Source organism: Arvicanthis niloticus, chromosome 12 (assembly GCF_011762505.2).
Source record: "Arvicanthis niloticus isolate mArvNil1 chromosome 12, mArvNil1.pat.X, whole genome shotgun sequence".
Classification (NCBI taxonomy): domain Eukaryota; kingdom Metazoa; phylum Chordata; class Mammalia; order Rodentia; family Muridae; genus Arvicanthis; species Arvicanthis niloticus.
Genome location: NC_047669.1, coordinates 17,235,650 through 17,263,468, shown reverse-complemented (window position 1 = coordinate 17,263,468; position 27,819 = coordinate 17,235,650). Strand labels below are relative to the sequence as shown.

General features: G+C 43.8%; 1 protein-coding gene across 1 annotated transcript; it reads left to right on the top strand.

The window, feature by feature from the left end:
* Positions 1-1,012: 1,012 nt before the first annotated feature.
* Lsg1 (large 60S subunit nuclear export GTPase 1) lies at positions 1,013-27,289 on the top strand. The gene is made up of 14 exons (XM_034515789.2): positions 1,013-1,184; positions 3,008-3,134; positions 5,500-5,620; positions 6,021-6,107; positions 7,108-7,194; positions 14,762-14,822; positions 15,916-16,092; positions 17,821-18,231; positions 19,713-19,814; positions 19,898-20,041; positions 20,993-21,116; positions 23,290-23,369; positions 23,880-24,053; positions 26,821-27,289. The coding sequence occupies exons 1-14, from the start codon at positions 1,086-1,088 to the stop codon at positions 26,998-27,000; spliced, it is 1,974 nt and encodes a 657-aa protein (XP_034371680.1). The 5' UTR covers positions 1,013-1,085; the 3' UTR covers positions 27,001-27,289.
* Positions 27,290-27,819: the final 530 nt, after the last annotated feature.

Here is a 27,819-nt window from a genome sequence, read left to right as displayed (position 1 = left end):
GCCCTGACTGTCCTAGAGCTCTCTTTGTGGAGATCTGCCATCCCGTGTCCCAAGTGCTAGGATTAAAGATGTGAGTCACCACGCCTGGCTTAAATTGACTTTTTATTTACACATTACGAGGAAAGCCGATGATTGTTTGGAGGCATTGAATATCTATTAGTGAAGCTAGATCACTATTTTCACTTTAACTTTAATTATAAAAATGTTGATACAATGCTCACTGGAACATGTAAACGTTTTTTTTCTCTCTCTACATAAAGCAGAAGAGCAATGGCACCGGCTTTCATTCTCTATTTTTTTGTTGTTGTTTTGTTTGTTTTTCGAGACAGGGTTTCTCTGTGTAGCCCTGGCTGTCCTGGAACTCACTCTGTAGACCCGGCTGGCCTCGAACTCAGAAATTCGCCTGCCTCTGCCTCCCAAGTGCTGGGATTAAAGATGTGCGCCACTATTACCTGGCTTCATTCTCTATTTTCAAGTTCTGAAAATGCTATTTAACTGCCCACTCTAAACTCTCACCCAAGTGTGAACTTTTCTCCCCACTTTGCAACTAGAGAATACTAGGAAAACAAAAAACAAAACAAACAAACAAACAAACAAACAAAAAACCCTACTTAATTGCTGGGCGAAAACCCAACAATATCAGGAACCTTCAGCCACCTAGAGTCACAGAAGCGCCCTTAACCCAAGGCCCTCCTCCTCCTGACGAAAGCTGCGGGGAAGGTGGAGTTAGTCCTGTGTACCAGAGCGGCCGTATTTCCACTCGTCCCAATTTACCGCCGGACTTTAAATAGTGACGTACAAGTCTGGAATGTACCATCTCTTAAATCGGTCAATGTATAAAAATGGAATGAGTTGTAAGAGTAGCCATAAGGAATCCCCGAGAAAAAATTTTACATTTCTTCTCCATAATATTGTCAAACTCGGGTCTATCAAAAATCATCCTAAAACAAGTCATTTCAATACCCTGCTGCTACACTTCGGGACTGGACCACTTAGACTCGCTCTTACGTCACTTCCTGGTGTACAGCCAGGGAAACCGGAAGCTTCACGCGCTGAGAAGTGGTTTGTGCTGCTGGTGCGCTGTTATGGGTCGGAGAAGAGCGCCGGGTGGTGGGTCACTGGGCCGGGTACTTATCCGGCATCAGACTCAGCGAAGCCGCAGCCACCGTCATACTGACTCCTGGGTAAGAAAATCCGTGCTCTCCATATTCTTTCCGTCTCGTTCTGAGCCTCCATGCTCCAAAAGTTGGAGGCAGAAGTCACGCCTGAATAGGATTTTGAAGCGGACCCCAGCAGGGCGCAGAGAGACTTTAAAACAGGACTAGTGTGTCATAAAGTGGGAATGGAAACGTGAAGAGCCTTTCACGTTGGACTGTTTCCCTGTGTTTGGGTTTTGCTCTAGAAGCCACGGGCGCTCTTGGAAATTTCTATAAAGAAAGTAACTTGTTATCGTAAAATTCTGAAACAGTGTCCGTATGCAGCCAAGGTTGGCCCAGGACTGCCTTCCTCCTGCCTGTGCCTAGAGAATACTGGGTTTACAAGCCGTGGCCACCACGCTTGGATTTTTTGTTTGTTTGTTTGTTTGTTTTTGTTTTTCGAGACAGGGTTTCTCTGTGTAGCCCTGGCTGTCCTGGAACTCACTCTGTAGACCAGGCTGGCCTCGAACTCAGAAATCCACCTGCCTCTGCCTCCCAAGTGCTGGGATTAAAGGCGTGCGCCACCACCGCCCGGCACGGTTGGATCTTTAAACTTTCCGATTTTAGTTACCCAGAGAATCGACCCTCTAGAAATGGTTGGTTCCATCAGAAAAACAAATAAATCCAATCTCTGCCCCCCCCCCCCCCCCCATGTTTTGCCCCCTAGGAGTTTATCTTAAGGAATTGACATTGTCTCTAGAAGCTTTGGGAAGAGCATAGTAGGAAGTAAATGAAGTACAGAAATTAATCCCAACAGAGTATTTGAGGACATTCTGAGACCTCATTAAAATCTTGTGCTGAAGTTGTTTGTACCTGGTGCATGCCCGACACACCTTTCCATTTCCAAACAGACAGTGTGAGGAATACACATATGCTTCTCAGTGTTCAGGTCTGGACATTTGACTACTAATCATCTCGACTGGTTTCCTGGTGACTTATCAATGTACTACTAGCCTTTGGGAAATAGTGGAGAGGTTGAATTTTAATCTAAAGACATTTTAGCTTGTATCCTGACTTTTGTTAATTCTAAGCTTTTGAGCCTTAATTTCATTTTTTAAAACTGTGTGTGTATCCACAGTAAGCATATAACTTAGGGTGGTATATATCCAACTCTGGATTGTATGAGAAAAATCAACAGCATTTGCAGGTAGCTCATGTTTCAAATAGTCATACCGGCAAGCCAGCCCTTGGGGTTTGAGACAGGAGACGAAGGGAATCAGGGAGATCTCTACACAGTTCACAATGGCCTTTAGACTTGTGGCCTCTGTGTCTCCTGCCCCTGTGCTGACAGCATGTACCACCACGCTTGGCTTCAAAATGTTCCTTATAGTTCCTTAGGAATTTTTTTCTTTCTTTTTTTTTTTTTTTTTTTTTTTTTTTCTTAACTGTCTGGCAGAGTCGAGACAGTCTGGGTTCTAGCTCTACATCAGTACTTAGTTTGCAACTATAGGCAGATTATTTTACCTATTTAAACCTTAGTTTCCTTGATAGGACACAATAAAATTCACTTCAAAAGACCCTGAATTTCATGATACAGGGGAAGTGCCCCTGCTGAGGTAAGAATATGCTCATTTAAATATTTGATCTTGGGTTTTTGCACTGCTGGATATTGATGCCATTGTGACAGCAACAGGCAAGTCTTCTGCTGAGCTATGCCTCCATCTTAGCTAGGGTTAGGTATTGCTAGTGTACATTCTAGAAGAGTCAAAACCACCTTGAGAACATAGACCAGTACAAGCACAGGTAGAGCTGTGTGGATGCCAAGAGCGGTAGAGAGCGGCCTCACTCTTTGCTCTGTGTTTTATTCATAGCTACATACGAGTGAACTCAATGATGGCTATGACTGGGGTCGTCTGAATCTTCAGTCAGTGACGGAACAGAGCTCCCTTGAGGACTTTCTTGCAACTGCAGAACTTGCGGGGACAGAGTTTGTGGCTGGTGAGTTGTTATTACCTAGTGCCTGTGACACTGGTCACACTGCCACCTTGCTCACTTCATATGAATCCAAAAAGCAGTATGGGAAAGTTCCATGGGTGTAAGGTAAAGTCCACACTGGTTTTTAAATTCAGCTCTAAAGAACACTTCAGATGTCAGGCATGGTGGTACATGTCTTTAATCCCAGCACTCTGGAAGCAGAAGCATATGGATCCTCTATGAATTACAGGCCAGCCTGGTCTACATTGATTCCAGTCCAGCCAAGGTTACATAGTGAGACCCTGGCTCAAACATAGAACAAAACCCACTTCAGATTGTACTTCATCATTGAGTTCACAACATCATTGCTGCTGCATGGCACTTTGTGTTTGGTCACTGTTGAGTGTGTATTCTAAGCACTCAGAATAACTGACAGGTGCTATTATGTTATTTCTCTTACTATTATACATGGCATGCTGCTTAGGAAGTCAGTCATTTGTTCCAAATGCCTTTATTTAGAACCTATCACTCTCATTCATTGCACTGGCTACTCAAAGAATGTTAAAAGATACATTTTATTAATTTTTAAAATATTATTTTATATGTTTTGAAAGAACCAGTGGACCCTAAGCAGGCTCATAGTAGTTTCTGTCTGACAAGATTGGGTGATGAGTAGGTAATTGGACAGGAGACAGCTGTTCATAGTGGTGCACACCCATGGTCCCAGCACTTGTGCAGCACTTGCCGTAAGTTTGAAGCCAGCCTGGGCTACAAATAATAAATCCCCAGCTTGCACTACATAGCAAAACCTTATCCCCAAACAAAAAGACGTACAGGCAGGCAGAGACATCCAGACATGGTGTGAAATGGCAGCCCACTTTGTTCAGAAAATTGTCACAAGTTTTGTTGTGCTGGTGCAGGGGACAGGCTGTAATGAGCACAGACACTGAGCAGGTAGGCAAGGGCCATATTCCCAGGAGGAAAAAAGAGAAGGCTAGAAATGGTGGCCCATGCCTTTTACCTCAGTGCAGAAGGCAGAGGGGAGTGAATGTAAGGGAGTTTGAGACTAGCCTGGTCTACATAGTGAGGACTTGTCTTTTAAGGGGTTGGGGATAGAGGGTTGAGTTTTTTTGTTTTGTTTTGTTTTGTTTTTGTTTTTGTTTTAAATAGGTTTTTGGGCAAGTAATGACATAGTTTCAGATTTCATTTTCTGGTAGGTTTTGTTTGGGGGTGTGTGGTTTTGGGGGAATAGTCGTGCTACCCACCTCCTAGCTTTATGAAGTTATGGTATACAGTATATCTTAATATACACACACAGTGTACTGGAGGTGACTTTCAAGCTGACTGATAGAGCCATCACTGCACATGGTTCTCTTGTGTGTGGTAAGATTATTCACAGTCCACTCTCTTGGTAAATTCCAAATGGACAGTAGGACATTCCTTGGTGAGTCACCATGTTGATCATTGGCTGTCTAGAACTCCTTCTCCAGCCTCATTGAAACCTTGCACTCTTTGATAGCATTCGTCCTGTCTCTTCCTCTAACACATTCATTCCCTGCTTCTACAGGCTCCACCTTTTCAGTTGAGGAAATGTTAGCCAGTCTTAGCTACTTTGTGGGTTCCTTGTTTTCCCACCCTTTAAATCTCTCACCCTGAGGTTTCATCCCCTATCACTCGGTAGGAGAGAAAGAAGGAGAGAGAGAAGGGAGAGAGAGAGAGAGAGATTCTTCAACTAATTTCTTTCTTCTCGTTTCTTCTTGGCTTGTAGCTGGTCTTTGCTACTTTGGTCATTGCTCTTTTTCCCACCCTTTATCTTCCCCCTATTTTACCACCCATCACTAAGTAAGAGAGAAAGGAGGAGAGAGGGGAGAGAGATCTGAATCTAATTTCTTTCTTCTTGTTTTTTCTATGAGCACAATTACTAACAAACCACAACCAATCCCCCTGAATGACCAATGACCCCTCCATCCCACCTCTCAGGGCTCTAGCATTTGTATGCCCTTTAAAAAATTTCCAGAATTCCAGACATTATACAGTCGCAGGAACGGTCTGCATCTGGCAAAATCGAACCTTTGCTAGAGCATGAGACAGATCATAGTCAGCTGCGGGGCCCCAAATCCCCACACCTGGGATTAAAACAAAAACATATTCTTAAAATATTTCTGCCTCTTTAAAAAGAAACCAGAATTCCAGAATTGTCACTACAGGTCCTGAACTCCTGACCCTCCTGCCTCCATTCCCAAATGTGTGTACCACTAAGCCCAGTTATAGGTGCTAGGCATAGAACTCAAGGCTTCATGCTTGCTGGGCAGGCACTGTAGCAGCTAAAGTACACCCTCGGTTTCTCAATTGCATTTTGACTAATAGTACTTTTCTTTCCTGTGAACAGAGAAACTTAATATTAAGTTTGTGCTCCCTGAGGCTAGGACTGGACTGCTGTCTTTTGAGGAGAGCCAGAGAATTAAGAAACTGCACGAAGAAAACAGACAGTTCTTGTGTATACCAAGGAGGTAAGTTGAACGAGAATTTAGATCATTAGAAGACAGAGTGAGGCTGGATTAAGGGTGGTTAAGAACACTCACTGGCTGCTCTTCCAGAGGACCAGATTCATTTCCCAGTACCCATGTGGCATCTCACAGCTATCTGTAATTCCAGTTCTGGGGCATCCTATGCCCTCCTGCCTCCTCAGGCACTGGGCATGCATATGGTGCACAGACGTACATGCCAGCAAAAGCAGTCATCCACATAAAATAATAATTTTAAAACGAGTTAAAGAAGATACAGCCACTGAGTGTATTCGTAGTTTGTAGTTTTCCTGCTTCCTTCTCCTCCCAGCGCCGTCCACATTCAGACTCTCTCATATTTTGGTAGTTTATGTATAAAATTTCTTCTTCTCTGTGATTGTTTCAGACCAAATTGGGACAGAAAAACTAGCCCAGAAGAGCTGAAACAAGCAGAGAATGATAACTTCCTAAAATGGAGGCGCCAGCTTGTCCGGTGAGTGTTGGACTTAAGGATTTCCTGAAGCCCTGGGTTCAGGCATTTTGGCTTGCACTGCTGTTTGCCTCCTGACATTTTGATTCCTTTAAAAGGGAAATGCAGGGACTGGCAAGAAAGCTCAGCGGGTTGCAGCACTGCTGCCAAGCTTGGTGATCTGACTTAAGTTCTTAGGACCAAGTGATGGGAGGAGAGATGAGAAATAATAAAATTTTAAGTGGGGAAGAGTGGTAGTGTTTGCCAGTGCATTTTGGTGTGTATATAGACGGTGCTTCCGGGTGCAGCTGTGCCCAGAGGTGTATAGTGTTTACTCTGCTCCATTGCTAGTCTTTTCTTATTTGTTTTACATGCGTGTATGTGTTTGCCTGAGTGTGTGTATGTGCCTACAAGTGACCAGAAGAGGGCATCCTATCCCCTGGAACTGCAGATTTTACACATGGTTGAAAGCTGCCATGTGGCTACTCTCCCAAGAGTAGCCAGTTGTTTTCTTAACTACTGAGCCATCTTTCTGGCCCTGGTCTTTTCTATTCTAGTTCTTCTGTGACCCAGAGGTGCTTTTCTGAGCATTCACCCAGTAAAGAGTTGTGGGAGAGAAACTTCAAGGGCTTAAAGATAAAATTTGAATTTGGTGGACTATAATATGACTAAGTTTTTCTTTTCTCAAGTTGGGTCGACAAGAGGTGTATTAAAACAATTGGACAGAGCCTGGCCTGATAGTGCAGGCCTATCATCAGTGCTACTCAGAAGGCTGAGACAGGAAGGTTGCAAGTTCTCAAGGCCTTCCTAGGCTACAGAAAAAGTAAAAAGAGGGCTGGGATGTGGTTGAGGGGTAGAGCTCTTGCCTGGCTTTTAGAAAACCTTAGGTATAGTCCCCAGTACCATAAACAATAATCATTTACAGTATTTGTACTTGTGTCTTTTTTAATGTAATAAACGTATTTATAATTCTTTAAAACTACTATGATCAGACAGAGCTGTAACCTTCTCATTCTAAAGCCAGACTAGAAGAGGAACAGAAGTTGATACTGACCCCCTTTGAACGAAATTTGGACTTCTGGCGCCAGCTCTGGAGGGTCATTGAGAGAAGGTGAGGAATGTTTTCCTTGTTTGATGAAGACATCGTAGTGCTGTTACTGGAACTAATGTTGACGTATACTCCGGCCTCTGGATCCAGCAGGAGGGAGATTAAATTACATAGTGAGCTATTGAGAACTATGCAAAACAGAAAGTAGCCCTGACTATAAACAAAACTAAAACCAAAAGTCTGACTCTGGTAAAGGGACTGACTGTAAGGTGTGGATGGGGGCGGATGTATCCACACTGTAAGGTGTGGATAGGGCTGGGGTGGAGCTGGGGGGGGAGTGTAATCAGAATATTTTATATGCATGGATGAATTTCTCAGAGAACAGGATTAATCTAAAAAAAAAAAAATTGGTAAAATATAAGACTAGAGAGATGACGCAGCAGGTAAGAGCTCTTGGCTGTCTCTCGAAGGGCCCAAGTTTGGTTTCTAGCACTCAACATGAGATGGTTCATGACCACTTACAACTCCTGTCCAGGGGCTGCCCTCCACAGCCTCCTGTATATACTCACCTAGACACATGCACACAATCACACACACACCTCTCTACGGAACAGCCAGAACTACACTGAGGAAAAACCCTATCTGATGGGGGAAGAAAAGGAGACCTGAAAGTGTAATACTATATTCCGTTTAAATTGCAGTGGGTTTTTCTTTTTTTGGTTTTTTGTTTGTTTGTTTGTTTTGTTTGTTTTGTTTTGTTTGTTTGTTTAGGTCTAGGGAGTTAGTTCAGTTGTAGAACACTTACCCAGCATGTTTGAGATCTTAAGTTCATTCTTCAGTGCCAGAGGATGGGTGGGTGTGTGTGTGTGTGTGTGTGTGTGTTAGGTGAGTACATTTGAAAAGTATATAAGAATAATGACTGGTGAGGCCAGAAAGCTCTCTGAGCAGTTAAGAGTAGTTGTTACTCTTACAGAAGACCTGGGTTTAGTCCCAGTTCCAGTAGAGCCTATACCCTCTCTTGGCCTCCAAGCCATGGCAGATATGGCAGATGTGTTGTTCACAGACATACATTTACCAAAACACTTTGCACACATAAAAAAAATATTTTTTTTTCACTTTAGGAACTTTAATTCACATGGTTCATAGAGATTCAGTGTTAACGTTCTACAAAGTACTTGAGAAAATTCCTCAATGGGGTGTGTGTGTATGTGTGTGTGTATGAATGAGAACTTTGACAACTTAGTTCTGAGAATGTATTCCACTAGGAATTCTTTCCTGAAAGGGGCCAAGGTAGCTTCTCAGTGTACAGTGATAGTCCCAGGTGAACAGTGAACTTTGGTAAGTAATTCCATGTTGAGGACGAGACAGAGTTAGTAATCATGAGTTGGGTAACACTTAATGATAAAGTATAATTCATTATTTCAGCGACTCAATAAATTTATGTTGTCTTAGAATAGTGTTATCTAGTTTTTATTATAAGTATACTATTGAACAATTTTTTATGCATTTACTCAAAATTATTTTTAAATCATAAAAGATTTAATGTTTAAGTAAAGTTATATTAAACTAACAAAAATTACTTCCCATGAGTCTTTATGACTTTGGAAATTTTATAAACAATAAATCTTTTTAAAAAAAAAAAAAAGAATAAATGTTTGTATAAGATAAATTCTGGAGCACCTGTAGTTATTGTACAACAATAACAACAGCAAGTGTACATTCCGTTTCTCCTGGTAATATGGAAAACAGGCACAGAAAAGCCCAACTTCAGAGGTGTGTGCTATAGGGGAGGCTGCTCAGCTCCAAGGACACATGGAGGAGTGAGACAGAGTCCTTGAGCTCAGAGCACACAGTGCCTAGTCAAGGGCCAGGCCAGTGTGATAGTGGAGAGCAAGGCCATGGCTGCTGTAGCAAAGAGGAGAGGACTGGTGAAATGAGGACAACCCAGGTTGTTTTGTTTATTTTTGAGACAGGGTTTCTCTGTGTAGTCCTGGCTATCCTGGAGCTGGCTCTGTAGAGCAGGCTGGCCTGGGACTCAGAGATTCACCTGGCCCTCTGCTTCCCAAGTGTTGGGTTTAAAGCCATCAGTCACCATGCCCAGTCCAGATCACTTTTTCAGTTGGGTTTTCTTGATGAGTTTGGAGTGGAAGGAAGACTCTGATTCTGTGCCATATGCCACCAAAGAGACTTTCTGAATGATTGTTCCCTGTTTCTCTTGTGCATGGTTAGAAGGCCATGCTTTCCTCGGGTTTCTGAATAGCTTTCAAGGATTTAGCAAATAAGTCTGGTCCACAAAATGGTCGTTTTAAGTAAGAGACATTAGGGTTGTGTTTATTTGAAATCCATAAAATGCACCTAGGAAGAACAGTTTGTTTACTTGGGACTTGAATTTAACTTGTAAAAGAAAATGCATTTCTTTTTATGATGTTGAAAACATTCCTCTTGCTCTTGCCTTCCTGCTCCGGCTCTGTCCTCTCTCCCCTTCCCTCTCTCTCTCCCCATCCCCCACCCCACTCTCTCTCCATGTGCTCATGGCTGGACTCTACTTCCCTGTTCTCCTATTCTCCCCTCCCCTCTTTCTCTGTCTCTCTCTTTCTCCCTTTCTCTGTCTCTGCTACCTTCTCAGCTCCCCTCCCCATGCCCTGAGTAAACTCTGTTTTATACTAAAAAGAAAACATTCAAAAGTTAGCGATGGTGACAGAATTTTGTGTACAGTCTCAACCCATGAGAAGGGATTAGTGACACCTCAGCTTTTTAAAGCCATCTCCCACCTGTTAGGATGTAGGAGGTCTCTGAAACAAGTTCACTGCTGCCACTCCCTCAGAGCTTCGGTAGCATTTGAGGGTGTGTGCTGCTCATTTCCAAAGTGGTCCCAGGCTCTGCAGCACTACACCTTGATGACAGCACCACCCACATGCCTTCCTGCAGTTCTTGTTCCTTCTTAAACTGTCTTTTCTCTGTTCCATTTTCTGTCCATCCTGGCTTCCACTGTTTACATATGAACTTCCCTAAGTGATGAATACTTGTTATCCATTCATATTTAAGAATGAAATATGACAAAGCTGATTGACAGGCCTGCATGTTTGGGTATAGTTTACCTAGTGGCGAACCTCACTATAGGGAGGCTGGACAGGGATCAGTTGTGTTTGTTTAGAATACTCCAAGATGTTAATATCTTTGTCTTTCCTTATTAGCACCTGTCAGGGCTTTTTGTTTGTTTTTTACATTTATTTTATTGTACATGTGTGCCACATGCATATGTGGTCAAAGATCAGTTTTAGAGAGTTGGTTTTCCTTCCATCAGATGACTCCTAGAGAATTGAACTTGTATGCTCAGGTTTGATGGCAAGCTGAACCATTTACTAAGCCTTTACTCACTGAGCCATTTCACCAGCTCTCCCCCCCGCCCCCAATCTGTTTCTTAAAATTAAAAAGAAGAAGAATCTGGGTGGTGGTGGCCCATACCCTTAATCCCAGCATCTGGGAGACGGAGACAGATGGATCTCCAAGTTCACAGCCAGCCTGGGCTATATGAGAGTTCTCGGTCAACCAGAGGTGCAAAGTGAGACAGACAGACAGACAGACAGACAGACAGAGAGAGAGAGAGAGAGAGAGAGAGAGAGAGAATATGAATGAGAATATCTTGAGCAGGGGTCTAAGGCTGTAGCTCAGTTGGTAGGAGTGCTTGTTTGTCATGCACAGGGTCTTGGGTTTGACCCACAGCACCACATTGAACTGGTCATGTGTCTTAGCCACATTTTGTTGCTATGAGGAGACATCCTGACCATGGAAACTCTTATAAAAGAAAACATTTAATTGGTACTGACTTAGAGTTTCAGAGATTCAGTCCATCCTCCTCTTGGTGGGAAGCATGGTGGCACACAGGCAGGCCTGGTGCTAGAGAAGTAGCTGAGAGCTCTACATCTGGACCCTCAGGTAGCAGAGAGAGACATCGGGGTTGGCTTGGGCTTTTGAAAAGCCCGCCCCCAGTGACACTTATTTCACTGAGACTACACCTCCTAACCTCTCTCAAGTAGTTCCACTCTCTAGTGATCAAGATTCAAATATGTGAGTCTATGGGGCCATTCTTTTTTTTTTTTTTTTTTTTAAGATTTATTTATTTATCATGTATACAGCATCCTGCCTGTATATACAGCTTCAGGCCAGAAGAGGGCACCAGATCTCTTTACAGATGCCTGTGAGCCACCATGTGGTTGCTGGGAACTGAACTCAGGACCTCTGGAAGAACAGCCAGTGTGCTCTAAACCGCTGAGCCATCTCTCCAGCCCAGGGCCATTCTTACTTAGACCATCACAGCATAGTAACACCTGCCAGTCAAAAGGTAGAAGTGGAAAGGAAAAGTTATCTGTGACCTTCATATGTGTGCTGTGGCATGCATACACTCACATGAACACACACAAAATGCATAACTCAAAAGTCTTATTTTTTACTTTCCTGTTTTGAGAGAGAGTCTCTCTGTATCCCTACATGGCCTGGAATTCAACCCTAGACCATCCTGGACTTGAAAGATCTGCCTGCTTCAGACTACAAAATACTGGGATTAAAGACCTGTGCCAACATGTATAGCCTTAATTTTTTTCCAAAGGGATTCAGGTTCATCCTGGCTATGTAGTACCTTCCAAGTCCTGCCTCAAACAAACAAACAAACAAAAACCACCTCAAGTAGCTTAAAGACATACCTCACAGTGCTGGGAAGAACAAACCAAACCCCAAATCAGTACATGGAAAGAAATAGTTAAGGAGATTAGGGCCAAAATTAATAAAAGGGAAACAAAAATCAGCAAAACAAAGTTGAGTCTTTGAAACTGATAAAGATGGACAAAGTCTTTGCTGAACAAAGTGAGAGAGAAGACTCCTTAACAAGGTAGAGGAAGGGGGAGCTGTAATGACAGGGATCAAATTTAGAAAACTCTTAGAACTTGCCTTGAAACATCTGCAACAAATTAGAAAATTCCAAAACTAAGAATTTTCAGAATGGTGTGACAGAAAGGAGCAAGGCACCCTCACAGTTGCTTTATGTTTACTCTCCTCCCCTTATATACAATACCCCTCTTCCCCATTGTGTCCCAGGCCCGAGTCTCAATTGGAGACCTGGTCAGGTTCTTCTTAGCCATAGTAAACCCCAGCCCTCTGCAGCCAGGGTAGAGGAATGCTGTTGAGCTGAGTTGGAACAGCAATGCAGCCTGGGAACTTACTGTTCAGACCTGTTACAGTTCTTCCCTCAACTGCTCGGGGCATAAGCAGTCTTACTTCACTGACTGAGCATTTCTGCTCCTGTCCTTGCTCTGTGATGAGAATTTTACGTACTTCTCTGTTCTTGTAGATTGTAAGAGGGGACAGAAGTAACCATATATGTGCAGTCCTCCATGGCTGACAGAGTGGCACTGTATTTTCTTTGTATGATCCTAAGTTAGCGTCTGGGATCCCCAGAGTGTTTTATTATATTTAATTATGAGTATACACATGATGGGGACAATATGACTACCATTATGTCTGTATCATCATGTATACTTATGAAAATCAGAAAATAACTTGTGATATTTGGTTCTGTTCTTCACCACGTGGGCCCCAGGGTCTAACTCATGTAACAGACTTGGCAGCAGTGCCTTTTCTGGCTGCCTTATCTTGCCAGCCCATTCCCTAATATAACAGTATGTTTTAATCATACAGTATGGTTTGTATCACATAGAAATAGACCTGAGTTAGCCAGAAATATTAGTGAAGTGACTACTGCCACATCTTTAATAGGACATATTTTATTGATGTCTTCCCTGTGGCAGATGTCCCTGTTTGGTAACAGGCTGACTAAGCCATCTGTCTCTTTAATTTCAACAGCAGTTATCAAAAAAGATTTGCTATATAACAGGAAGGAACTGCAGGAAAGTGCTGGGGCGTGAGGTGAGCGCCATTCTGTGGAGTAAGGCATTCCCACCGTTCTTGTATACGCACCTCCAGCAGGCTGGCCTGCAGTGTTCTTCCTGCTGGTTTGAAACTGCTTGTTTCTAACTGTGTTGGTAGATAGAGCTAGTGTTTGTCTGTCTTGTTGTGGTTTAGGCTCTCAGATTTTGCAGTCATTTAGCTTAGTTTGGCTTGAAAGTGAGTATTAACCCTGAAAAAAGGAAATACTGAAACTGACTTAGAGAAGTTTAAAAGTTTGTTAGAAATGAGCAGATGTAAGCAGGCGTGCTCTTAATCACAGCACTTGGGAGCAGAATGAGTTCAGTGCCCATATAGAAAGACCTCATCTCAAAAAACAAAATTGGCCAACCAAGGCTTAGGGTTTGGAGAGAGGCTGTAGGCATGTTGCCGCTACAGTGAATCTCTGTGCTGCAGTGGTAGCCACGTGGTGCTCATCTTCCTAGCCACAGAAGCTGAAGGAAGGAAGGGGGTGTTGGAAGGAGGAAAATACCACAGTGTTCAGTGCCATGCTGGCCTGCGTGCCTCGTCTACATTTTGCTGAATTGGAGGGGCTTGCTGTCTGATGCAGAAAGCTAGCTTACTGTCACATTTTTCATGTGACAGAAATCTGATTTGACATTCATGCTTCGCTGTGGCACCATAAGCCGACACTTGCTTCTATTTTTATTGTTGAAACACATTCTCAGAACTTGTAGGTGATTGTTGGCTAGTTATATGCTCTCCTCTTCAGCAGTCTTGGGTTTAAATGCTTTTGTAGTGGAGCTGCCAACATGTGCTTAGTGTGAAGGCCTTAATATGAATTCAGATCAGGGACTGAGTGCTTGGTTAACTTCACTTTGGGGTAGATGGGTACTCTTCTCTGACCAGAAGGTAATAAAAACCATATGAAGGTTTAACAGAAAGATGACTTCTGCGCCCACTAAGCCATAGTAGAGCAGTAGAATGTGAGAGAGATGGCCCCTGCTCCAGACTGCTGGGTGCCCTTTCTGGCCTCATCACTTATTAGCTGCAGGCAGATTATAGAACTGTAATATACATTATAAAAACTGTAAATTTTGCCTTAAGGAATTAGTATGTCAACTGCTTAATGCATAGAAAGTATTTCTTATTATCACTGTTAATATATGGCAACTGTTTCTTTTCCAATATATTTTTCTAATTTGAGAATTGCATCCACACAAATTTTTCTTGCTAACCCACTGGGTCCAATTTGCATTTCCTGTGTGTCCATGGGTGTGGGGAACTCCACTGGAGCAGGGTGGATGGACAAGGGCCATACCTAGAGAAAACTGACTCTCTAGAAGCCTTCAGATGTCAGTAGCCCCTAGCTAGGGAAAGAGTGAGTTCATGAGCCCCCTTCTCACTCCAGGCTGGAATGCTGATGGCTTGGTCTTCTTCAGGTCTTGTACAGGCAACTGTAGCTGCTGAGTTCGTTGAGTGCAATGTCAAGAAAACACTGCTTCACTCTGTTCCTCAGCTTCTGGCTTTTACAGTGTTTCTGCCCCCACTTTCTCAAGGGTCTCTGGACACTGAGGAGAGGAAGTGGGATACCCACTGTTTGTGGCTGACTGAGCACTCCCCAGACACTTACTCTCTGAACTTTAGATAGTTGTGAGCTTCTGTGTTAACTGCTGTGTCAACAATGGCCCCTTTACTTTACAGTAACTGGATTGTCTCCCTTTTTCCCCAGTGATATTGTGGTCCAGATAGTAGATGCTCGAAACCCACTCCTGTTTAGATGTGAGGACTTGGTAAGTGAAGTTTGCCTTGGGTCCTTGGCCGCCTTCCTCAGCAGTGACTGAGCAAGCCTTCCATCTGCTCTAGCTTGTTACTCAGACTCCCCTGTTCTTCCTGGTCGGGAGCTTACACATTGCCACTCTTCAGACAGGTTTGCTCCAGCAGTTGTTCCTATCTGTAGAGAGCATAGACATTTGAATGCCACGTTCTAGCTGCTGGGCACTTTATTTATTTATTTATTTATTTATTTATTTATTTATTTATTTAGAAGGCACTTTATTGCTGGCCATTTGCTGGTCTCTTGTTTTCAGGAGACAAGTCAGAATGGCATTTGCTTTTACTTAGGATATCCCAGTCACTGTTGAATCCACTCCAGAGTTCTCTCTTCACACCTTTTTACACCTTTCTATTTTACAAATGAAGTAAGTAAGCTCATAAAATACAGAGTAGTACTAAGGTGTAAGGATTACTGAAAATGACATAATCCAGTTGCACTCATGAAGCATGGTGCATATGTGTGATGTACATGTTTCTATTTGAAGACCATAGTAGTTTCTCTGAACTCGTGAATAACAAAAATGTTAATGGTAGAAGTTCTTTTCAGAGCTCACAGAAAGGATCAATTAGTAGAATGCATCAAAAGTTCTAATCTTTGAGTTAGAAAGTGATTTAAGGGCCTCCTTGGGGATGGCTCAGCAGGTTAAAGGAACTTCCTGCACAAGCCTGGTGACCAAGGTTTGACCTGTTGATAAAGGTTGACCAAGAGGACTGACTCCTCAGAGGCTTTCTTTGACCTCTGCATACATGATATGGCATGCATGGGCTCATGTACACACAATAATAAATACTTTGTTTAAGAAAGTGATTTCAGCCTGGTAGTAGTGTTGCTTGCCTTTAATCCCAGTACTCAGATCTCTGAGTTCAAGGCCAGCCTGGTCTACAGAGTGAGTTCCAGAACAGCCAAGGCTACACAGAGAAACTGTCTCAAAACAAAACAAAAAAGCAAAAAAGTAATTTGGGGCAAGGATGTAAAAACAGCTTTACTTGGGCATCTGTGGTGATGAGCCCAGCTGTTGCCTGAGGAGACTGGATCGCCTGTCTTTATAGGAATGTTACGTGAAAGAGATAGACGCTGCCAAGGAGAACGTGATTCTGATAAACAAGGCAGACTTGCTGACTGCTGAGCAGCGGTTTGCCTGGGCCGAGTACTTTGAAAAAGAAGGCGTGAAGGTTATCTTCTGGTCAGCTCTGGCAGAAACTGCTCACCTAAATGGTGACTCTAAGGTAACGGGGTGGGGCCCTTTCTCAAGGTGGGTTTCAGGGTTGCTTTGATTTCTGATTAACGTGCTTTGTTTATGTTGGTGGTTTGCAAGGATTGCTTTTGTTTGGGGATTCCCCTCCCCCCAGTGCAGTGATTACAGGACAACCTATAAAAATAATTAGAATCTTTAGTCAGATCACACAGATACTTTGTGATTTCATATACTCTAACATGCCTGGTGTCACATCTGGGGCCTTAACTTTTTTCATCTTCAGGAAGTTCTCTAAGAAGTTTCACAACGGTTTTTATTTGCTTTTAAGAGAAACCTCGTGGTACACAGGGTACAACTGAAGGATGTAGTAATTTGTCTGGGTCTGAATTTGTTTTTAAAACAAACTAAACTTGAATTAAGACATATTATGCTATTTATTTTACCTTTAACCCAAATGTTTCTAAAACTTGAACTCTATTAAAAAATTAGAACTGCCGTCTTTGATATTTAGAAGACACTTAGAAGTAATATTCCTCCCTCTTCTTTTATCGTTATCTTCTGGCTTTTTGATGGGTGTTAATATAGGTATGCAGGCTGGGCATGGTGAAGAACACCTTTAATTGAGCAGAGGCAGGAGGATCTCTATGAGTTCCAGGCCAGCCTGATCTACATAGTGAGTTCCCTGACAGACACAGCTACAAAGAAAGTATCTGTCTCAGAACAAATAGGATCTGAGAGTACAACCCCGTCTCCCGGGTGAGCTCAGTGTTTACTGAGCTCTGAGTTCCAACGAAAGAAATCCCTTCTTCCATTTCCCTGTTAGATGGTCACGTTATCTGTCACTGACTAGTGCTGAGAATATAACAGTGGTACAGTCTTTGCACAAGGTTTGTCTCCAGCGATGACAAGGGAACCAAGACCAGGCAGCTCATTCCTTTTTAATCTCTAAGTTCAGAAACGTTTTCCCTTCGGTGAAGCTGAGTTAGCTCCCAATCTTTGATCTGTGGATCTATTCTTTGTCGTCTTGGTTCCTTCCTATACCATTGTTCATCCTTTGCCTTCAGATATCTCATAGACGCCATTTGGGGCTGTCATCTTGGCGCTTATCCATTGCTGTTGGGATGACCACTAAAATTGATGGGAACACATTATTTATTCCACATGTCTGCTAAGGGACATACAGAAATACTCAGATTTCTAGAGTTGGAAACATAGCTAGAAACTTGACTCAGTGAGGTAAAGTGCTTGCCTTCAAGCATGATGGCTCAAATAAGTGCTGGTCTTGGCCAACCAAGTGTTTTGGTGCTTGCAAGGCAGAAACAGGCAGATCTCTGAGTTCAAGGCCAACCTGTCTACATAGAGAGCGCCTGTCTATAATCCACACCATCATAGCCAATCTAGAACGAGATTTTGCAACGTCTGAATTTCACACACAGGGTCTGTGTTCTTTTTGACTTAAGGTCAGAAAGACTTTGGTACTTTTTGACTCATTTAAAGCAATTATAAAATCAAAACAAGGTTGGGAGTGGTGTCCTGCTTTGTATGCAAAAGCCCCTGGGCTCAGTCTTAGCTCTGCAAAAACAGCAACAAAAGTGAAGGTCTGCCCTCCCTGGGGATAGTCCGCCGACGACCCACCTATGTGCGCCCTGCCCATATGCTTGTCCCCAGCATAGTATTTCCTGTTCTTCCATTACTAGCCCACTGTGTGGAAAGTGCAGTTACACAGTCTGAAGTTTTGTGGTTTCTGTTACTTCATCAGGACGAAGTAGACAGTGTTGCTGGAGAAGCCAACAGAACTGAGTCTGAAAACTCTAGTTTGGATGAGAATGAAATTCCACACAGACACTTGTTCTTGCCTAGTGAGGAGTCTGCAAGTGACAACGATGACAGTGAGTATGAGGACTGTCAGGAGGACGAGGAGGAAGATTGGCAGACGTGTTCAGAAGAAGACAGCATCCCTGAGGTGGAGAAGGAGCAGGAGGAGGAGGGCTGTGATCAGGACTGGAAGGAACACTGTCCTGAGGATTCTGAGGCTCAGAACATAAAAAGAACAGAAAATCAACAAATGAACAATGATAGTCACCTGGTGTCAAAGCAGGAATTACTGGAGCTCTTTAAGAAACTTCACACTGGGAAGAAGGTGAAAGATGGACAGCTAACTGTGGGGCTGGTAAGATGAAGAACCCTGAAGCTAGCGCATGAGAGGCCACAGTCCCTGTCCTTCCGTAGCACCAGGTGGACCCACACACTCCTCCTCCTCATCGCCCCCTGGCATCATGGGATGAGGCAGTGGAGGGGCAGGGTCCAGCTCAAAGGAAACATCTCAGGGTTATATTGTCACCACGCATGTTTATATTAATTGTATTCTATAGTCTTCTTTCAGTTCAGACCTTTCTCGCATCTGTTACCGAGCGACGAGAATGAGACAGGTTTTGATGTTGCCAGATGTTTTGATGTTGTGCAGTGTTCTGTAGATATACTGGGATCCTTGCCAGCTTAATGCTGTTTCAGATGCCATTAGGGAGAATCCCAGTCTTGGCCAGACAAACCATGACAGATACTTTTATTGCATAAACATAACAAAAATGGGAAAGGGTAGCTCCTATCCCAACTATATGGCCTAATTGTAAAGGATACAGCATGGCTCATCATGGCCAACCCTTAGCTAAGGACATGGTAGGTGTCAGGGGCAGCATGTATAAGAAAGATCTTTCTGGTAAGCAAACCAGGGTGGAGAGAAGGGTTGTAGCAGCTCCTCAGTTCAAGTTAGGTGTAGGATGCTAATTGTGTTTAGCTTTCTCTCCTCCATCCCATCCACCACCTAAAGCAACAGAAGGCCACATTCAGTGTAGGGGCTAAGGAGATGCCGCGGCAATTGAGAGCACTGGCTTCTTCACAGAGGACCTCCCAGCACCCGCATGGCAGCTCACAGGGATCTCACATCCACCCTCTTCCGGCCTGCATGAACACTGCAAGCAGTGCTGTTCACATAAATGATCACACAACACCCTTACCCATAATAAGAGTGATTTAACGATGCTGAAGTAAGATGGCGTTTCACTGTAGTGTACTGGCTAAAGGTCTGCCTCCAGGGTTAGACAGGCGTGTGGTATAATTCTTAATCCACAGTCGACTAACCTGAACATGGAAGATTTCTTAATTTTTTTGAGATTTAAGGCTATATTCTCTGTTCCAAAAGGTACTTTTCCTGTGTATCGGAAATCCTGGTTTCTCTGCCTGTGTCTTTGATTTATAGAAATAAAGCAGCCTCCCTTACTTCTTGCTTTCTTAACTCTGGGCATCTAGAGAGTAGCTTAAGTATTCTGCAGAAGTCACCACTGCCATCTGTAGATGCTGGGAAGTTAGGGTTGTTTGCTGCTTGGCTTCACCCCCTTGTTGACGATGCAGTGGAAACAGTGAAATACCTGGTGGGGAGGTGCTGGGCTTAAGGGTGAGGTTTACTATAGAGCTAACAGCCACGTCTGCAGAAATCAGAGTCACGTAGCTGCACCACGTGTCAGACATGCGGCTAAGTGTATGAAGCCAAGAAATAAAAGACATAAAATAACAGAGCATCTGTTAATAATCTCTCAGAGTAGTCAGGCGCTTACCTAGGCGCTACCACTCAGGTGACTTGCGATTCTCTTCTAGGTGGGCTACCCTAATGTTGGTAAGAGCTCAACCATCAACACCATCATGGGCAACAAGAAAGTATCAGTGTCTGCCACTCCAGGCCACACCAAGCATTTCCAGGTATGTCCCCGGTCTTCGTCCCAGCACTCCTCCTCTTCCTTTTGCTTGCCACTTGCCATCATAACCTGCCCTGTGACTTTCAGACCCTGTACGTGGAACCAGGCCTCTGCCTGTGTGACTGCCCGGGCCTGGTGATGCCATCTTTTGTGTCCACCAAAGCAGAGATGATTTGCAGTGGGATCCTTCCTATCGACCAGATGAGAGATCACGTTCCGCCCATATCACTAATATCCTTTCTGTTTCAGCTCCACTTGTTAATGATACGCGAGGGCTTGGGGGATTTTCAGGGCACTGCCTTTAAATAGTTGTGTGCCTTAGGAACAAAGGCATGATTCTTTGTGTCTCTGTTAGGATTATCTCTCAAAGTTAAGAGTGTGTTTATAATATTGTTCCTTACGATAATGTTAAGGTCTGTTTTGGGTAAATTTTATTTTTAGATTTACTGATTTTTTTTTAATGTATGTTTTTCTCTGCGTGCATATCTGTACACTACTTGCATGTTTGTTGCCCTTGAAGGTCAGAAGAGAGCATTGGATTCTCTGAACTGGAGTCACAGACAGTTGTGAACTGCTTTGTAGGTTCTGGGACTCGAACCCTGGTCGTGCAAGAGAAGCAAGTGTTCTTAACTGCTGAACCATCTTTCTAGTCCCAGAGAAAATATAATGATTGTTTTATGTATGTTTAGAGACTGGGCTTTACTGTGTTGCTCAGGCTATCCCAGAATGTACTGTGTTACCCAAACTAGCCTTAAACTCAGACTCCTCCTCAACCTTCCTAGTGCTGAAATTACAGGTATAAGTTACCTTGTCTGGCATGTTTTTTAGTTTGGGGAGAGGGTACTGGGAGGGGGTAGGGGTTGGGAGAGCTGTGTGAAGGTCAAGACAGCTTTTCTGTGTAGCCCTAGCTGTCCTGAAACTCGATCTGTAGACCAGGTTGGCCTCAAACTCACAGAGATCTTCCTGCTTCTGCCTCCTGAGTGCTGGGATTAAAGGCACTCGCTACCACGACCCAGCCTGGCCTGTTATTTTAAAGAATGCATTTAAGGTGATGGTTGGGGTGTGAGCCTGTTTAAATGAGAAGTAACTGACTGCTAGAGAGAGTGTGTCAGCAGCGAAGTGATGTCTTAGGTGCCGTGGCAGCATAGGAAACATGTCAAGAGGATTCCTTAACAAGTTTACGTTTGTCAGAATATCCCACGGCGAGTCTTGGAAGCGACCTATGGTATTAACATTATAAAGCCTAGAGAAGATGAAGACCCCTACCGACCTCCGACCTCAGAAGAACTGTTGACAGCTTATGGATGTGAGTTGTCTCTTAGAAATCCCAGGCAAAATGGGTCATAGAAATTCAGAGAGGGTTCCTCAGCATCAAACCCAGGACAAGCGTGAGATCCATTCCCAGCTGTTTGATTTTAGTGGCCTAAGTGCTGATTGTCATCTGCTACTTCTATCAAGTCAGTATTTCCTGTAAGGACAGGCGGCCACATGTGGACAGCTGCTCAGACTGCTGGCCACACAAAGCTCTGTGTGGAATAAAGCCTCTGGCCATGACTTGGGAAGGCACTGCCGGGTCGCTCTAATATACTTTGCATTTCTTTTACCGTGTATCATTTTAAGTTGTGTATATGTGCGTGGTTATATGCACGAGTGCTCCTGCCCACGATACAGGCACTAGGTCTCCAGAGCTGGAGTCACCTGTGGGTGCTGGGAGTGTGCCGGAAGCCTGAGTCTTCTGCAGAGCAGCACTTCCCCAGTGCCCACTGGGGATTCTTTGGTTTTGATTTTTAAGGTGGTCTCACTATGTAACCCTGACCAGCCTAGAGTTCACAGAGATTGCCTGCCTGCCTTTGCCCACCTTTGCCCCAGCCACCAAGTGCTGGGAGATTTCCATAAAACTCAGCTACTTTGTATTTTATCTATTTTTTTCTATATGACTATTTGGCCTACATGTGTGTCTGGTGCTCAAGCAAGCAGTGGAAGCTCTGGGACAGGAGTTCCAGACAGTTTTGGGCTGCCATGTGGGTGCTGGGAATTGAAGTCTGGTCTTCTGGAAGGATGTGCTATTATCACAGTTATTAACTGCTGATGCTTTTAATCATTTAATCATGTAATCAAATGCTTTGTAATGCTGGTGAAGTGGGAACATCATTCACCCCGCCCCCGCCCCCCCCCCCCCCCCCCCCGCCCCCAGCTTGACGGCCTTTTATATCTATTCTCTTGTTTTTCGTGGTGATGGTTTGGTTTGTTTCTCCTGTGCATTGTTTCTGTCTTAATTTGTAAAGCTTGTGTTGTTGTGTGGCTGGTTCTGTGTACTCCTGCTGTCCCAGTCCCCGCCCTCACCCTGTGCTTATATTATATTTGCTTTCTTGATTGAGCACTATAGAAGTTGCCAGTTACACAGCAGTGTTTTTCCTTTTCCTTTGGGGCTAACCTGGGTTTGATCTTTTACATGTGGGGGCTTTCTTGTTCCCAGAGTGCAGTTATATAATATTTACTTTAACATTTGAGTTTGTTTTGCTTTATTTAAGATTTTATTTTTAGTGTGTGTGTGTGTGTGTGTGTGTGTGTGTGTGTGTATGCATGTCTCTCTGGGGGTTGTGCACATGAAATCGGTGCTCCCAGAGGTCAGGAGGGGGTGGATTCTCTGGTGCTAGAATTGCAGACAGCTGTGAGACACTGGACACGGGGCTGAGACCTGAGCGTGGGTCCTCTGCAAAGGCAGTGCATGCTCTTACCCATTGAGTGTCTCCAGACCAACATTTAGGGTTTTTACTAGATCTAAGTTTATTTTTTGTGTGTGATGGAAATTGGGATTTTACATATTTTCTTCTAAATTGAAAAAGCCAGCCTAGCTACTATCTACAGGAGCTGAGTTTTGAACCTGGCATTTCTGCCAAAACCACTCTGCTCGCCCATTGGTCCTGATTGAGACTTGGAGCAATCTTCTTGTTTCTTTGGGAAGTTAAAAACAAATATAGCTATTAAATTAGGATGTTTACTGTGTTGCCTTTTGTTTTGTAGAAAATAATTCTCCTGCAGGAGGCCTCTGAGTAAATGCCTAAAATTGAGGGATCAAAGAAATAACTAATATCAAGAAACTGAAGTGCTTGGAGTATGCTGGGTGGTGTTTAGATATTAGACAAGGCTTTGGGGTAGTAGCTCATGCCTTTAGCCATCTGGGAGGCATAGACAGGCAGATCTACAGAAAGAGTTCCAGGATAGCCAGGGCTACCCAGAGAAACCTGGTTTAAAAAAACAAGCAAACAAAGAGTTAGATAAAGCTTTCCAGTCTACTCTGCATTAGCAGACGTTGTTAATAAAATAAAATGTTGATAGTAAACTAGGTTTTATGGAGAAAGGAAATTTTTTTTTTTTTTGTAGAGCTGTGGGAAAGAACCAAATGCATATCACCTCAGTGCTCCCTGTTGTGCCAACCCCTAACTGAGCGTTTGTTCACACACTGTTTCCTCTCACAGGCATGCGAGGATTCATGACAGCACATGGGCAGCCTGACCAACCTCGGTCTGCACGTTACATCCTAAAGGACTATGTCAGAGTGAGTGAACCTGGTCCTGATTGAGCAAGTTTGCTTTTCCCTGCACTGTGTTCTCAGTAATGTCGACCTGTTAAAAAATACGTTTTTCAATTGAGATGGACTGATACCCAGGTGGGGTGTCTTGTTTTTAGTGGTGCTAGGGATTGACCTGAGGGCCATACACAAGCTGACAGGTTCTCTACCACTCAGCCCCAGCCCCAGCCCCTAGCCCCCAGCCCCCAGCCCCCAGCCCCCAGCCCCCAGAAACACTCTTGATTTCAGACTCTGCCCTGGTATTCTTGGGTTTAGTGTGTCCTTACATAAAAGAATACTGAGGAATACTTAGTAGAAATGAAGTCCATGTGAAAAGGAAGGCCACAGAGAAGGTAGATGAGTGTAAGCTCTGGGCTCTGGAGGGCTAGTGCATGAGAGGCAGGACTCTGCTTCAGCCTGAACCTGGTTGACACACTGCCTTAAGGACCTTTGCCCTCCTGGGGTGACACGGGTAACGGTCACTCCTGCTCTCTGCAGGGTAAACTACTGTATTGCCACCCTCCTCCTGGAAAAGACCCCGTGGCATTCCAGCACCAACACCAGCAACTGTCAGAGAGCAAAATAAAAAGCGAAGGACTGAGACTTCAGCCCGGCAAAAACCAAAAAGCCAAACAGATTGAAAATGTAGTCGACAAAACTTTTTTCCATCAGGTAAGATTCTAAGAGTCTGCATTTAACTTCTTTTCCAATACATTTAAGAATTCAAAATATTTACCACTTTAAACATCTAGTAGACTGGAGAGGTAACTCCATGGTTAAAAGCACTTGCTGCTCTTCCAGAGAGAGGACTTGAGTTTGATTCCCAGCACCCATGTCATAGGGCTCACAGTCTCACCTGTGACCTGTGACTCCGGGTCTAAGGGCTCTAATACCCCCTTCTGGCCTTCATGGGCACCAATACAACACATGTAGTGTACACACACACACCCCTATAAAACAAACTTTATAAATTCCCACAACACACTCTTACCTGTGTATGATTATCTTGCCTGTATCGTGTATGCGTGTCTGTGGAAGTCAGATGAAGGAGTCACATCTGCAGCTGCAGTTACTGATGGTTGTGAGCCACTATATGGGTGCTGAGATTGAACCCCAGGTCCTCTGCAACAGGTGCCCCACTGAGCCATCTCCCCAGCCACTCTTTTACTTCTGAGTCTTGCTTTGTGCCTCAAGCTGACTCTAGCTTGCCCTGTGCTGAGAGTACAGACATGTGTTACCACATCTGGCTCCAAACACAGCTTTGAAGTGTAGAGTACTTTTATATTATAACCAGGGTTGTGCAGCCATTACCATAACCAGTTTTAGGATTTTATCACTCCAAAAAGAAACCCCATACCACCTTCCCTCTCCCCATCCTCTGCCAACCACCAACTGCTTTTTCTCTGTGTGGTACACATTTTTTTTTTTTTTAAGATTTATTTTTATTTTATGTAGTTGCAGACACTTGTGAGCTGTCATGTGGGTGCTGAGAATTGAACCCAGGGCCTCATGGTAGAAGAGTCAGCGGTCTTAACCACTGAGCCACCTCTCTGGTTCCCCTGCTTTTTCTCTGTATGTGGGGTTGCCTGCTTTGGGTACTTCACTTGAGTGGAGTCATGCCTTTGTTTAACTGTTTCAGGGTCCACCTATGGAATATGTGTCTGTACATCCTTGCTTCTCATTGCAAATCAGTCACTGTAAAGAAGTTCCATAGTTCATCTTCCCATTGGTCCGTCAGACATTTGGCTAATTTTGTTGCTAGGTGTGCATGTGTATATTTGTGTAGCATGTGTTTTTACATCTCAGGAGTACACTTCTGCGTAGCTAGAGTGCTTTGGTCATTTGTAAAGCTGTGCTTTTAGCTTGTGAGGTACAGCCAGGCTGTCCAGAAAGGGCAGCATGTGATAGCATGCTCACAGCTGTGGTTCATGGGTCCGTATCACTACCACTTCACATTTGCTGTGCTGTTTCAACTGGATGAAGCAGCCCTTGGCTCGGCTCTTTTACTTCCCAGACATTTCATGATGAACGCTGGCTTTTCACAGGCTCATGGTGCCTGTGCGTTCCCAGACAGAAATGTCTGTTACTTTGAGTTGTGAGTGGTGTTTTTGTTTTGTTTTTTTGATTTGGTTTGGTTTGCCCTTTTATTTTTTTGAGGGGGCTGAAACAAAGTCACCATACTGATCTTTTGTTTGTTTGTTTGTTTATTCAGTTTTGGGGGGGGTTGTTTGTTTGTTCAGTGCTGAAACAGAGTTTCTCTGTGTAGCCCTGGCTGTTCTGGAACTTACTCTGTAGACCAGACTAGCCTTGAATTCAGAGATACTCCTGCCTCTGCCTCTCAAGTGCTGGCATTAAAGGCATGTGCCACTACTGCCCAGTTTGACCACACTGATCTCGATCTCTGTTTGTAACTGAGGATGGTCTTGAACTCCTGATCCTCCCACTTCCACATTGTGCACACCCACATGCTGAAGACTCTACGCAAGGAGCAGTGGTGCGATGGTGCACACTCGTGGTCCCAGTACTTGGCATTCTGCTCTTACATCCACATGTCCATTACATATACATGTTCTCACTTCCACAAATAATGCATGTGTGTATGCATGTATATATATGTATATATACATGTGTGTATATATACATATATGTATATACACATATGTATATATATGCATATGCACATAAAATAATAAGTAATACGATATTAGTAACTTGAATCACTTCGTCATAGCTGGTAGCATTTCTATTGTTAGATTTATGTGCAAAAGAGTGAAGTCATTTGGTGGTGTTTAATAAATATTTTCAGTGTCTCTACATAGGGCTGGAGAGATGGATCAGTAACTAAGAGCATGTATGCTGCTCTTGCAGGGACCTGGATCAGTTCCCAGCATCCACAGCTGTCATACAGGACATTCAGTTTCAGTTGTTTTAGCGCTTACGGAGATTTCTGAAGGCATTACAAGAGAAGCTGAGCGTTGCATTATATGAGAAAAAAAAAACTATTTTCAATAAAAAGGGGGGGAAAGCTGTCACCTTAATTTAATGTCTGTATCTAAGACCCTAAGAGTAACATTTTACTGTATGATAGTCATGGAATATTGCTTTATAATTTCTATTCATACTTTTAAATAAAGGTAATATTTTCTGAGTGTTAGGTAAGCTAAAGCAGCTTGACTCTGCCGTCCATGGAGATTGAAGCTCCATGTAGGTACACCTGCAGTGCCATCGCTCAGGGCAGGGAATCATGAGTTCATATTCACTTGGGCTACAAATAAGAGAGGACCATGAAGACTGCCATGAGCCTGTAGGAGTCAGACAGAAGCCAGAGGCCATGTGCTTGAGTAGTTTGCTCCTGTTCCTCAGAAGCCATGTACAAGTGGCACAGTGCGTATGCCCTAAAGGAGATAGCTTGTTCATGTCTCATGTGTCCTCTCTCCAGGAGAATGTCAGAGCATTGACCAAAGGGGTCCAGGCTGTTATGGGTTACAAGCCCGGGAGTGGCCTGGTGACTGCGGCTGCTGCGAGCACTGAGAATGTATCTGGGAAGCCCTGGAAAAAACACGGTAACAGAAACAAAAAGGAGAAAAGCCGTAGGCTCTATAGGCACCTGGATGTGTGAACTTGGTGAACAGAGATGGCAGCTGCACTGTGCAGGTGGGCAAGAAGTCAAGTCACTGCTGCTTGTGCTGCTTTCCAGACAGCTGCACTGTGGACGGGACCCTGCTCTCATGGAGCACAGTCGCACAAGAAGTCTTGGCATCAAGACAGCCTTCGGAAGCACCTGCTGTGACTAGTGTAGTCGAGGTGCCCAAGTCTCCTCCTGCAGAAGGATGGTGGATATGTGTATAACATACAGATGTACATTAACTCTGAGGGTTTGGAACGTTATTAAAATTAATTTGCACTAATTGATTTTTTTTATTGGCTTAAATAGATAAGCTGCCATTCATATATTTAATGTTGACCCTCTAGGGAGGGTCTGGAGATGGCTCAGCAGTTAGCACTGGTTACCTTCTGGAGGACCCAGGTGTGGTTCCTAGCACCCACATGGCAGCTCACGACCATTGAGAACTCCAGTGTTAGGGGATCCAACAACTTCTGGCTTTGATAGCTACTGCATACATGTGGTAGACAGACATTCATGCAGGCAAAACACCCATACACAAAGTTTTTAAAATGAAAAGAAATACTAGGAATAAAATATGACTAGGACTTGAATTAATTTCCAGACACATATCCAGCATGTCCCTGATATGGCAGAGAGCTAGCAGGGGTGGTTTAGTAAAAGCTCCTGGACCATTCATTGAAAGGTATAGTCACACAAAACTGCTAGCTTTAGTTTGATCTCTGGACTCTGTACTAAGGTGGGAGGACCTCTGACCACCACATTCAACCACACACACACTAATTACAGAGTGGTAAGCTCTGGAAAGCATCG